Source organism: Pelodiscus sinensis, chromosome 4 (genome assembly GCF_049634645.1).
Source record: "Pelodiscus sinensis isolate JC-2024 chromosome 4, ASM4963464v1, whole genome shotgun sequence".
In the NCBI taxonomy this organism is placed as follows: Eukaryota; Metazoa; Chordata; order Testudines; family Trionychidae; genus Pelodiscus; species Pelodiscus sinensis.
In genome coordinates, this window is record NC_134714.1 from 93,668,150 (window position 1) to 93,682,391 (window position 14,242).

At 46.4% G+C, this 14,242-nt stretch overlaps 1 protein-coding gene across 3 annotated transcripts in view; it reads left to right on the plus strand.

Moving 5' to 3' along the window:
- Positions 1 to 14,242, plus strand: part of BBOX1 (gamma-butyrobetaine hydroxylase 1) — an 88,724-nt gene that overhangs the window by 23,654 nt on the left and 50,828 nt on the right. For all 3 annotated transcript variants that reach the window (XM_025185020.2, XM_075927769.1, XM_006111505.4), the window contains exon 3: positions 860 to 974. In XM_025185020.2, coding sequence (XP_025040805.1) covers positions 860 to 974 — 115 coding nt within the window. The remainder of the gene's footprint in view (positions 1 to 859; positions 975 to 14,242) is intronic.

The following is a 14,242-nucleotide window of genomic DNA, read 5'->3' on the forward strand; positions in this document are numbered from 1 at the left end:
TGTCTACACTGGCCGCTTGAATTTCCGGAAAAGCACTGATGATCTAATGTAAAATCATCAGTGCTTTTCCGGAAAAACTATGCTGCTCCCATTCTGGAAAACTGTTCCAGAAAAGGGCCAGTGTAAACAGCACAGTAGTGTTTTCCGCAAAAAAGCCCCGATCGCGAAAATGACGATCGGGGCTTTTTTGCGGAAAAGTGTGTCTAGATTGGCCACGGATGCTTTTCCAGAAAAAGAGCTTTTCCGGAAAAGCGTCCTGCCAATCTAGACGCTCTTTTCGGAAAATGCTTTTAACGGAAAACTTTTCCGTTAAAAGCATTTCCGGAAAATCATGCCAGTGTAGACATAGCCAAATAGTTTTAGAAAGTATTCCCAGGCACTCCTCCTCACTTGTCGTGCTCCTTCAGTCCTTCCAAGTTGTCCTCCCCTTCCCTGACAAACTATTGTCACTTTCTCCACGTCCCCCCCCCATAGTCAAGTGCTACCCTCCATGATCTATCCGTGTCCTCCTTTCCCTTACTGGGACCCATATGGAACATACCATGGCTAAGTGATGCAGAGATAAGGAATGAAGGCATCCAGTACCAGTCAGCAAGCCCTGTCACTTCATCGTTGTGAAACTGGCCTTGAATGTACGTGATGTTTAAATGGTCTTTTGATAGTGTTCACAGTTATATGAAACTGGAGAGGTTGCCCCCACAAGAGACATTTAATTGCAAAGTATCAGGTAATGTATTTCAATTACTTTTCTAGTAAGGAGATTGAATGTTGCTGGTCTCTTGGGTAATGGTTTCAGGCTGGCAGATTTAATTGAATCTCTCCATTGTTAATCATCTTTTTTTTTATTTTATGATATAAGGTATATGTTACATGGCCAGACAAACACACCAGTGAATTTGAGGCTGAATGGCTGAAGAAAAGGTGCTTTTCAGAACAAGCCAGAGCAGAAATGCAAGAAGAATTATTTTTACCAGGTAGGGATTAAAATCTAATCTGTTATGCATTTCTTAAAACTATGTGGACTATCACATATCAGCATAAATATAAATATGTGTGTGTGTATGTATAATTCTAAAGGCATTGTAGCTGAAATGAAAAGGGCTCCTTCATTTTTCTTCTCTCTGTGTTAACAAGTAGCTGAGTGACACACCAAGAATCATGCTAAAATTCGAGTTTTCTTTACAATACATAAAGTTTTATTGATATGCTTCAATAATGTGGTAGCTATAGTCTTTAGAGAATGACTTTAATTTGTACAGCATGCTATATAACACTGCTCACATTTCTATTCATATAACGTGATATTGGTTCACAGACAGGGAGCAATATTAAAAACCTAGCTCTTATTCTAAGTGACCCACCATCACAACATTAGACCACCAGATTTGCTGCTGTGTGTGGCTGCATATATCAATAGTTTCTCTTTCCTTGCTTGCTCTGCTATTGCAAGCAGGTAAAGTACTGTCTGAAGCTGAAAAGAGTTCTCATCCTTGACAGGATTTATTTTATGTCACTTCAGCTGTACAAGAAAAATGATTCATTCTGAATTAAGAGTTAAGATTTTATCTGTTAAAACAGGAATTTAGTTTTTATGAAAAATGACTAGAGATGAGCTGGAAAAATCAGATTTGAATCTGGATTTCCCAAAAGTTCAGCAGGAGCTTGGTTTAGCCTCATTTCTAAGCACAACAAAAGAACAGATGGTGGAAGTTTGTAATTAAACATTGGGGTGGGGCACAGCAGGAGGTGGTTACTTTGTTTTATTTTTAATTTTATTTTAGGGAGCTACAGGTGAAAAAAGAAAATTCCAAGACACATGGGGCTTGAAGTCTCCTGTGTCTGGTCCATGCTGAGTACAGGAGCAGTATGAGTATCAGGGAATCAGTTACAGCTTCCTTATTCAGAGTTGACATGAGTTAGAGCATGCCAACAGAGCTCAGCTCCCTTCCTTCAACCTTCCCTGCCCCTGCCATGGCTCCTGTAGTAGGGTGAGTTGGAACATATGATGCAGTAAGCAGCTCTGCCAGCTGTATATCAGCTGTCAATTCCCCTCCCATCTCCCACCCCAAATAATGGAACTCTCAGCTGGCCAAGTAGGGCCAGAATTCAACTCATTGCAGTACCTGAATGACACTAGGCATCTAGTTCAGAACCGAGATCTTGGCATCTGATGCAAAGTTACACAGAAACAGCCAGTCAACACATAAGGTATTGTTCTCAGCCATATAACAACAAAAATTGTTGCAAAAATTGTCTATCCGTACAAGAGTATGAATTTTATACTTATAATACAACAAACTTCCATTTTGGGTCAGGTTCACCTTCAGCAGCTCCTGGGAAATTTGTGAGTTTCAGTTTCTTGCTCAGAAATCTCAGATATTCTGTAATATTGCACTTTTGGCATGATCTGAGTTTTTGTTGGCTTTATTTTTAATTACCATTTCAAAGATGTACACAGATGATCTCAGGTCATTTTGTGAAGTCTTCAAATTATATCAACCCTGAACATTCACAATCCAGTGTTTAAATCAATTTACATCCTCAGTAATTCTGTACATAAATTACTCTCTGGAGAAATTGCATATAATTTATGCTTGTGCTTAGCAATTTCTTATCCCTTTCTCAAAACCCCTTGTTCTTCTTTTACCATATCTGACGCTAGCTCAAATAGCCTTGAAACATCTGTTCCCTTAAGAAATAGATACTTCCTTGAGCTCCAGTCTTAGAGCCTGATTCCAAGCCCATTGACATTAATGGGAGTCTTTCTGTTTGCTTCAGGGAATTTGGGATCAGGCCTTTGAAACTTTCAAAATAGGACATTTATTTCCTAGAGGCAGGACATTAATTTCTTGTCTTTCTATAGAAAACAGTTCTAGTTTCTCCTCTCTCTTTTTTGGGGTGGACAATGGCTGGAGTGTTTCTCTGAGATCCACATGTAGAAAGGACCCATGTTTGTTAGGTGCAGCAGAGCCAACAGCCTCCGCAGGTCCCTGGGAAAGGTGGAGTGGGATGGCTTTGTGCTCCTGGAAGGGGCTGGGCCAATGGTAGAAGGGACGGAGCCAAGGGCAGCAAGCCCTCAGTGCTGCAGAGTGCTATGGCCACACTGCAGTCCTTAGCGCTGTCCAAAGCACACAGCTCGATGCTCCGGCGGCAATTTAAAAGGCCTGGGACTCAGGCCACAGCCACTGTGACAATGGCTGGAGCCCCAGACCCCAGAGCAATTGGTCCCTTTGCCTGCTGTCCACTGTCAGCAGGCCTGGTTGGATATACCTGTCCTAAGAGGAAGTGTTGACAGCCACCTCTATAGCACTTTCCCTTGTAAAGAGAAGGTGCTTGGATGGTTGGGTTATGGGTAAAGACTGGGCAGTCAGACTTCAATAGCTAAGGAGGGGGATACTTTTTAATTTGGTATAGTGTTCAGAAGCTAAGTTTTCCATGATACAGATGAGAAAATATGTTTATGTAAGTTACACTAAATAATATAAATTGCCTGTTGTACTATGGCCACAATATTGATAATTGAGCTGGCTTCATGTTCTTCACCGTCTTCTCGGAAAAGAAACGAACAGCTTCTTTTAATTTTCCTCAGATTTCATTTGCAAATGGAAGCTTTCATTATGTAAATTGAGTGTTTGCTTCCTAGAGACACGTGACCTGACTCTCTTCTTATACCGGTATAAATTAGGAGCAACTCTTTTGAAGACATTTACTCTGGTGCAAACCACATGTAAATTAAGATGAGAATCAAAGCCCAGTGGTATGATGATACAATTGGCAGTCTCTCATACCAAGCCATTATGCCTTCTGAAAAATTATGATAGCTAGTCTAATCCCCAACAATCATGCCTTAGGTTGGAGGTTAACCTCTACTATGGATATTGTCACAATTGTGGCATTTCTTTTAGAAGTAGTTATTTGCTTTTGGTATTGGGTAATTTCTCTTTTTTATGACAGCTTTTGGTAAAGAACAACATTTCTAGTCTCAAACACTTAGTGTCAAAAGTATGTCAGAATCATAGATTGGAGGAACAAACATGTCTGATTTATTGAATTATGTGAATTAGTGAAGTTCTGTCTGAAGCTGTTAGTAGGACACTAGGGCTACGTCTACACTGGCATGATTTTCCAGAAATGCTTTTAACGGAAAAGTTTTCCGTTAAAAGCATTTTCCGAAAAGTGCGTCTAGATTGGCAGGACGCTTTTCCGCAAAAGCACTTTTTGCGGAAAAGCGTCCATGGCCAATCTAGACGCGCTTTTCCACAAAAACCCCTGATCGCCATTTTTGCGATCGGGGCTTTTTGCGGAAAACAGTACTGTGCTATTTACACTGGCCCTCTTGCACAAATGATTTGCGCAAGAGGGCTTTTGCCCGAACGGGAGCAGCACAGTATTTCCGCAAGAACACTGACGATCTTAAATGAGATCATCAGTGTTCTTGTGGAAATTCAAGCAGCCAGTGTAGACAGCTGGCAAGTTTTTCCACAAAAGCCGATGATTTTGCGGAAAAACTTGCCAGTCTAGACACAGCCTAGTACTAGGACAAAACTAACTTTATTAATATTGGTCAAATCCTGGCTACTAGTATGTGGGTGGAGTCCTTTATTCATGTAATGAGAGGCTTTATTGGGCCAAATGATCCTGCACAGGTTAAACTCCCAGACAGAAAGAGAGTGAATGAGCTATCTGCCTACCCCTCGATCTGAATCTCTGGAGATACTTGAAGAGGAGTAGAGTTCCTGTAAATGTCCCTTCATACCCTGACACATACAGCATTAGACACATTCCTATCCTATCCTCAAGTGCACCCGTACACAAGAGTTTGTTAGGGAGAGAGGCATAAGGCTGGGGAATCTCTTATTTCTCTTAGAGCCCCTTTGGGGAGAGTGCCATTAAATAAAACAACAAAATGCTGACAGAGGGAGATTTGGGTGGGCAGTAGTTTTTGAGGTCCCGGACTCTCGGTGGAGTAGTTCTTCTTCCTGTGGATCTGTCTTCTCTCTAGCTAACAGTCCGTCTGCTGGGAGTATACTTCCTAATGCCATCTTCCCATGCCAGAAATGTTATATACGGTAGCAGTGAGTGTTGATAGACATTCAAGGTTCTGTTTTACTTTCATGGTCAAAGCGCCTCACGTTGCGTTGTCTTATAGTTGCTGTTTCACTGTGATCATTTTCCCCAGTTGTTTTTGTTGGTTTTCACTGAGAAACAGGGTAGAGAAAAATATTTGTTCTAAACAGGAAAACATAATTGTGATAGTATAAAAATTAAAGTAAGCAAGAGGAATCTAGGCAGACATACCTAAAACTACTTATAACCAACTTTTTAAATTCACTATATTGGAAGTTGATGTTGTCCCTTTAAATTTATTATACAGATTGGATCTCCCTGGTCCGGCATGCTTAGGACCTGACTGGTCCTAGATCAAGGATTTTGCCCGTCCAGGCGAAGTCATTTCTGGCCTCTCTGACATCAGCCCCCTCCAGCCCTGGCCCGATCGCTGGCCCGATCGCTGGCCTTCCAGCCACCTCCCCCGTCTCACTGGCCCCCGCTGCCCTGTCAGCCCCAACTGTAGCTCCCGGCAGCCCCGCCACCCCCGTGCACTGGGCTCCCGCTGCAGCGCCTGGCAGCCCCATCGCCTCCATGTACCGGGCTACTGCCTCCTACGGTGCAGTCGTACTACCACACAAGGAGCTCCCACTGCCCTGCTGGGAAACCCCACTGCTGTGCATCCATCTCCCACTCCCCTGCCAGCCTGCAGGGGTCCCATGCGCTAGCTCTCCACTGGGACTTTCTGCTCCTGGAACATCTGTGGTCCAAGAGAATCTTGGTTAAGAGTGTCACAGCCTCTACTAGTATTGGGGTTAATTCTGGTCACATTGCAGTTGATATCAAGATTATGCTCCACAGTTTATTTTTCAAATAGTTCCTAAGAGAGGACCTTTAAAAATATAAGAAAGAGGTTAAAGTTAGGGTCTGATAAACAAGTCCAATCATTTCAATCTACTGCTAATATAAATCGTAATAACATGAATTATAAAAAAACTGCACCTAGCCCACTAATGTGGTTAGGCTACATACCCAATTTCTAATACAATGAAAAAATAAATTAAATGTACAACACAAATCTTAAGAATAAAATATATAAAAAGCTAGGGATGTGGTGTCATTAGGGAAGGGGGAAGTTTCTATAAAGGGCCACCTGTGATTACAATTGAAACTTATCTCTAAGACTAAGTCTACACTGGCACTTTACAGTGTTGTAATTATCTGGCTCAGGGGTGTGAAAAAACATACACATCCCACATGCAAGTTACAGTGCAGTAAAGCACCAGTGTGATCCAGACTACTTCCTTTGGAGAGTGCCAGGGACACACTTTCAGTTTCAACTGCTGTTGTGGCAGTACTGACATGGTTGCACTTTAAACTGTTAAGTGTAGACAAATCCTAATGTTCACTCATTTATAATCTTCCTCAGGAAAGATTACGTTTTCTTAAGGAAAACACTGAGTAGCAGATATGGAATTTGGTATACACACAAGCGTGGGGTTTTTTACACTAGACTCTTTTTTGTTCTTTTATGTATACATATCTATGATTTATAAATCACAGAAAATGTGCTGTAATACAGGGATACTCAATTGTTAAGACTTGTTGCTTGCTTACTTTTTCAGTTCATATTTCTTCTCCTTTTTTGTCTTGTCATCTAGCTTGTACTTACATGATTTTATCAGAAGTTCAGTTTCAATATGAATGAAAATCAAAATCTGGTCCATACTTGTAATTTTGGCAATTCTGTCTCTGGATCCCAAACAAGCTACGATCCACATTTTGAATTGTTTTCTTACAAATGTATACCCGGTACTTGTGCAACAGCTTGGATCCTATTTTGCAAGTCAAGGGTGTATACACAAATAGGGCTCTGTGTGCACGTGCAATTGTGTGTGGCATCAAGGTGCTCTGCATATACTTAAGGAAATCAGACAGTCTTAAAAGTACTTATTGAGCTAGTGCAGATATAAATAGCAGTGTAGCCATGGCAACATTAGTAACAGCAGTGGAAGCAAGACTTAGTTGTGCCAATAATTACATACCTGCTGGTTTCAGGCAGTTATTTAGTCGCCATAGCCTCCACTTCCACTGTCTTTGCTATGTCTATGCTGGTATTTATACTTGAGCTAGTGCAAGTATGTATGTGGAAGCAGAAGCGTCATACCTCTAGCTCGTGATGTAGATGTAGCTTACTTGTATCTCAAGGAGGGTGCAGGGTTTTGTTAGTGACCCAAATTTTGACCTGTGATGGAATACCAGAAACAGCTTTTCTTAATGTTGACAGATTCTGGAAATCTACTTTGGCTCACACATAGATATTGATCCAGGACTCAGATCATTGCCTCAGAGTTTCAGATGCCTGTGGATTATCCCCCAGGAAAGTGCATGGAATCTACCAATTCTTTGGGGGGAAATGAAATTAAAACATTATTTGAAGAGTTTGATTTTACATTTAGGGTCCTCAGAAAGCTCATGTGCCTCTTCTCCCTAAGGGTATGTCTACACTACCCTCCTAGTTCGAACTAGGAGGGTAATGTATGCATACCGCACTTGCTAATGAAGCCCGGGATTTGAATTTCCCGGGCTTCATTAGCATAAGCGGGGAGCCGCCATTTTTAAATCCCCGCTGCTTCGAACCCCGTGTAGCGCGGCTACACGGGGCTCGAACTAGGTAGTTCGGACTAGGGTGCCTATTCCGAACTACCGGTACACCTCGTTTCACGAGGAGTACCGGTAGTTCGGAATAGGACCCTAGTCCGAACTACCTAGTTCGAGCCCCGTGTAGCCGCGCTACACGGGGTTCGAAGCAGCGGGGATTTAAAAATGGCGGCTCCCCGCTTATGCTAATGAAGCCCGGGAAATTCAAATCCCGGGCTTCATTAGCAAGTGCGGTATGCATACATTACCCCGCTAGTTCGAACTAGCGGGGTAGTGTAGACATACCCTAATGGATTATCCTGAGCATGTGCAGAGAGAGGCAAACTCTGCAAACTATTAGAACTGTTAAATTTAAATTAATCTGCTAATCGAATAGTTGATGCAGTTTGCATCGACTATTCGATTACTCGATAAGAGCACCTCTGCCTATGAAGTGTAGCAACAGCCCCAGGGGAGAATAGGGACAAGGTGTCCGTCAGACCCCATTCCCATCCTGTCTGTATGCTGCAACCTGAGGGCCCCCAGCTCAATATAGGAGTCTAACATTTAGGGTTGCCAGATACCTTCAACAAAAAATCCAGAACATGGCAGGGGACCATGTTGAACAAAAGGTTGTTGAGCAAAAGGTTGCTGCACCTTTAAATTGCCACATTCCCAGCCCCCCCACCAGACACGGCAAGGGAAAAATGTCCCCACCTGACTTCCGTCCATGAAAAACAGGAAAAAAAATTCGTTTTTTTTAACCAGACAGAAGACACAGTTACTGGACTGTCCGGGTGAAAACCAGACATCTAGCAACCCTACTAACAGCCCCTTCCCTTCCTGTGAACCAAGTTCTGGGGGCAGGGCTTGTCTACCTGAGAGAGTCTGAGCCCCGCCCACTAACCCCATATGCAAGCTAGTATCGGAAGGTCCTTGTCCTCATGGTGTCTAATCCCCCATACTTGCGCAACTGTGTGTACACGCCAGGCTCTGGGTAGTCGTCATCCATCTAAGACCATTCTCCCCCCCCCCCCCGTCTCCCGTATGAGCAAGGTTGGGGTGTGGGCTTGCTGTTCTGGGAATGGGGATTCTGGGGATCTGCCCTTTGGTGATGTCTGAGCTTCCTGCCCCTGTGTGTGCGTGTGTGCCAGTGTCTGAGGGCCTTGGCTATCTAGGGTACCTCTCTAGTACGTGGCTCACCTCAGGGGGCTCTTGCCTTTCTGGGGGTGCCTGAGCCACCACTTCTTAGTGCTTTCATATGATCTGGGTCGTCTTGTCCTATCCCTTGGGGGTTTTTAAGCCCTGTTCTCTGCCTTGCTTTGTGTGTGCTGGGGTCTGGTGGCCCATGACCAGGGCTCGCCGGCCACGCTGTCCGGCAATCTGCGCATGCGCAGATCATTCTGCGCATGTGCAGATCGCCTGAACCCGGCTCTTCCGGGTTGCAATCTACTCGCCATAGGCGAGTAGATTGTATTATTTGTCGAGCCCTGCCCGTGACTATATTGACACCCACCCATCCCTGCCCTCCTTCATTTAAATTAGGTAGGGGCTTTCCTTTGAGTCCTTCTGTCCCCCAGGGAAGCTAGGATCTGGGGAAGCCCTGGCTTTTCCTCTGGGGGGGAAAGGTTAGAAGAACAGACCTACTGAGAGCAGGCACAGAGAACACAGTTAGGTGGGAAACTGAGAGCAGGTAGGCTTGCCAACTATATATATATATATATATATATATCTCAGAAACTCTCCAGTACTAAGAAGGGGGAGAGAACACCCATTGATGCGAATGGAACAGTTCACAGGTCTGGGATCCATTTGTTTCAGGATATTCTACTTCATGGGATGATCTTTCAGCTGAGAACATTTCATTGGAATGAATGGGCCACTTAACACCTCCAAGATTACAACTTTGAAGTTTGAAACCCACCTTGGCCAGAAATCTAAAAATGCAATGTAAACATATGGGGAAAATGGGGTTCTGTGTGGGGAGGAGAGGCATTTGTGAAATATAAGGATAGTACAGCAGAATATTCACAAGGGCCGTGTCCAGACTCAGGGGTTCTTTCGAAAAAAGTAGCCTTTTTTTGAAAGAACTTCCCCTGCGTCCAGACTCAAGCCGCGTTCTTTCGAAAGTAAATCGAAAGAATGCGGCTTTTCTTTCGACGGCTGTACACCTAATTTTACGAGGAAGAACGCCTTTTTCGAGGGAGATCCGTCGAAAGCACGTGAGTGTGGACGGGGGGAGCCCTTTCTTTCGAAAGAATTGGCCTCCAGGAAGAAGCCCTGGTGGACAATCTGGGCCATGGATTGCACGTCTGTGGTTCCTGGCTGCAGCCATTCCTTAAAGGGACAGGCACCCTCACAGCCACTTGTTGCAGACAAGGAGCCAGAGCACACGGCGACCTTGCTGCAGCATGTCCCAGCCCCAAGACCGTCCTGGCCCTTCCACCGAGCCTTCTGGGGACCCAGCCAAGGGCTCCAAGCGCCGGGCACCATCCTGGTCTGGCGCAGAGATCAAGAGCCTGCTGGAGCTCTGGGGAGAGGAGGAGGCCTTACAGGCCCTCAAAAGCCGGCGGCGAAACGCTGACATTTATGGCCGCATGGCTGAAGCCCTGGCCCAGAATGGCCACTACCCCCGCACCCAGGACCAGGTGCGCTCCAAGGTCAAAGAGCTGCGCCAGGGGTACGTTAAGGCCAGGGAGGAGAGCTCCCGTTCTGGGGCAGCCCCCCACTACTGCCCCTACTATCCCGAGCTGGACCAGATCCTGGGTGGCAGTGCAGAAGCACGCACACCACGGCGGTTCGTACAGTCTGGATTGGCAGACCCCGTGGTGGACGCTCCAGAGCAGGAGCTAGAGCACTCTGGAGACGGGGACATGGTACCAGAGGAGGAGGACAGCGAGGAGACGGCGACCCTCACCATGGAGCCAGTCACCCAGACCTCAGAGGCCTCCCAGGCGTCATCTGGCGCAGGAGAGGAAGCAGCAGGTGAGTACAGTGAGGTTGTGTCACACCCGGGGGGGGGGGGAGGTAGGTGGGTGCACAGCTGCAGTATGGTGGTGTGGGGCCATCGCCTGCCCAGGGGCAGCTCTGGCTCCATGCCAAAAAAAAAGGGTCTCAAAGCGAAAAACCTCAAAAGAAAAAAGCTGCTGGGGTGTCCCAGGAAGCTGAGCACTCCAAACCAGCACTGCAATGCCTTGCTTACTTCCTCGAGGGACAGCAAAGGCAGCTGCAGGAGCAGAGCAACGGGTGTTCAGGGGCGTCCCTTTAACCACGCGTCTCTGCAAAGGGCAGGCAGGCAGCACCCGGAAGGAAATGCTGCCCCCATGCCCTGGCAGAAGCAGTTCCGGGTGGCTTTCAATTTCTTTTTCGAAAAAGCGGATCGATCTTTCGATCCGCGCATTGTAGTCTAGACGCGCTCTTTCGAAAGAGGCTCTTTCGAAAGAGGCTCTTTCGAAAGATGCTTTCGAAAGAGCCTCTTTCGAAAGAAGCCTGCAGTCTAGACATAGCCAAGATGCTGAAACTGTTTTATAAAAGGAAATAAATTACACTAGGAGAGAAGGGATATTAGGGGTGAAAGATTAGGTGGTAAAAGGGGAAGAGGACTTTGGGTCTGCAGTAGCTGATTAGAAATATAGTGGGAAGGGGAATAAATGGGAGTGGGTGGTAGGGGAGGGAAAAGAAGTTTGGCAGGTTCAGGGAAAGGAAATGAGCCTCCCGAAGGAGGAGTAGAGGGAAGAAGATGGGCTGGGTTAGAATATGAGGGACAGGAGAGGAATTTGAGGGCTTATCAGTGGAGAGGCCTGTCAGCCATGAATTCTCCCCTTCTGTGCTGGGATCTGAGGTGGAGGGCAGGCGCTACTGCAGGGATCTGAGCCCCTCCTCCTGCCTCAGTATATGTTCAGGGATCTGAAGTAACACAAATTTAAGCAGCTGAAATCCAGAAAATAAATAGTTAAGATAGGCAGTGCCAATTTAGTGAGGGGAGTGGCCAGTTTAGAAGAGGGGTGGATTGGGTAGCAGGGTTGCCAACATTCTGATTGTAGAAAATGGACGTAATTTGCCATGCCTTTTCTCCAATGCTCCTATTCTCCCGCTCACACTGTCCCCTCTCCCTGTGTCTCTCACTCTCCTGCCCCCTCCCTTGCTCACTCATTTTCACTGAGCTGAAGCATGGGATTGAGTGGAGGAGGGGACTCCGGGCTGGATCAGGGGATTCAGGGTGCAGGTTCCAGGTGCCCCTTAATTTGGGTGGCTCCTGGAAGCAGCCTGGTCCCTCTTGCTCCTAGACAAAGGTGTGGCCAGGCAGCTCTGCATGGTGCCCTCACCTACAGGTGCTGCCCCAGAGCTGTTGGCTGGGGTTCTCAGCCAATGGGAACTGTGGAGCCAGTGTTCGGTGTGGGGGCAGCACCTGGAGTCCTCCTGTGGCCACCCCTGCACATAGGAGCCACACGGATATGCCAGAGCTTCCGGGAGCTACACAGAGCCAGAGCAGGGTGCCTGCCTTAGCTCTGCTATACCATCAACCAGACTTTTAATAGTCCGGTCACCAGTATTGACAAGAGCCACCAGGGTAGGGATGTTAAATTTAGATTAATTAACTAATTGATTAGTTGATGGGATTTCCATTGACTATTCGATTAGTCTATAAGAGCACCTCCAGCTTTGAACTTTAGCAAGAGCCCTATAGGGCTCTTGCTATAGTTTGAAAGCAGAAGCCCCGCAGGGAACATGGGTCCAGTGGGGACTTCCCTGCTGGTCCCGCACTCCTTGCAGCGCCTCAAACTTTGAAATGTACAAGAGCCCCAGTGGGGCTCTTGATCATCCCAAAAGGAAGCCCCGCAGGAAGCGCTGGACTCCCGCGCTGGCCCCGCACTCCCTGCGGAGCCTTAAAACCCAGTTTCCTCAGCACCATCTCCACTGGGGGGCAGAGGAGATAAAGGCACAGTGGAAACGGCGCAAGCAGGGGCTGAAGCAGTCTCTGCTCACGCTGCTTCCGCTGCCATTCTGCTTTTGAAATGTACAAGAACTCTTGTACATTTCAAAAGCAGAAGCCCCACAGTGAGGGCGGGGCCAGTGGGTGACTCCCCCACTGGTTCCATGCTCCCTGCGAGTCTTCCTTTTGAAAGGTACAAGCTCAGTGGGACTCAAGCTTGGGGATTTCCCCAGTGGTCCAGCGCTTCCTGTGGGGCTTCTGCTTTTGAAATGTACAAGAGTCCCGCTGGGAAGACATGCACTCTTCCCCAGCTATGCCCGATGCAGCTGCAGCAGCCATGGACAAGCGCTTCTCCCCTGGCCCCAAGTTGTTGCAGTCAGAGGGCTGGGATTGTTCTCATTCCCTGAGGCATTCTGCATACTGAACCCCTCCTCCCCAACCCCACCCCAGAACAATTTAAATGGAAAAAACAAAGTATTTGTTAAGGACCCAAGTAATGCTGGGTAAATCTTGTTAAATAATATTAAGTGATATTTGTGATAACGGACACCTGTCCAGAAGAAATAAGCTTGAGACCACCTGTATATTCCCCACAAACCACCAAACAGCTATCAGATGGTAACTTCCTGTTACTACTCATGCAGGCTGAATTTGGGTTTCTTGTACCCTCTGCTGGTTCCTGTCAGAGCCAGGATATTAGACTACAAGACAACTGATCAGTGGAGCATGGCAATTCGTATATTCCAGTGCACTGACAACCTAGCAAAGGCTCTAGTTCTAATACCTTCTCTCTAATAAGTCCATGAGCCATGCAGTCCTCCTGGTCTTTTTAAGCACATAAGTCTGTTTCATATCAGCCATACCAGAATTGGGTTTTTGAAAGTCATAAATGAGCTCCTTTGGACTTGTCATTCCTCATGAAATGCTCAGCTATTACATTTTTCTGTAAACTGTTTGAAAAATAAACAGTTTTCAATTAAACGATTTCCGCGTTGCCAGGAAAGTGAGACTGAAGACTGTCGGCGTGCTGATGGGTCATCTTTAACATTTCTTAACTGCTCAGCTTTTTGTGTCCTTCAGTCCTATCCTATGGTAGCGAAATGGAAATTATCTTGACTATCGTTAGGTAGTGGAAAGAATGTGCAATGCCAACATGATAGAATAATGTGAGTGGGACTGGGTACCACCAGGAAATATTGGCAAAGAACATCCCTGTTTAAACCAGCTTTTTAATAGATTCTCAAGCTGTAGATTTTCCTGGATAAAAGAAGAATAATGTTCCCTGGTTTTCAGCATATGGATAAATAGCATGTTTTGTGCGACACAGAATTTCACAGTATGTTGTGTTATGCAGTACAAGTTGGACCTCCCAGAGCAGTCTGGAGCAAAGGAGATTGCCGGACCAAGGGAAGTCAGGCCTGAGGCTGTCCCAGGATTCACCTCCTGGCTGCCAGCCTGGCCAGTGTGCTGTCCCTGGGCTGGCAGGGCTCCCTGTCTCTGGAAGCTGGCCCTGCCCCTAGCCGGCAGGGCTCCCCTCCTCACGAGTGGGGTTCTGTGCCTCCAGAAATTCGCCCCTCTGGCCAGCGCAGCTGAGCTCCTGCCCAGGCGGGCTCCCAGCCCTTC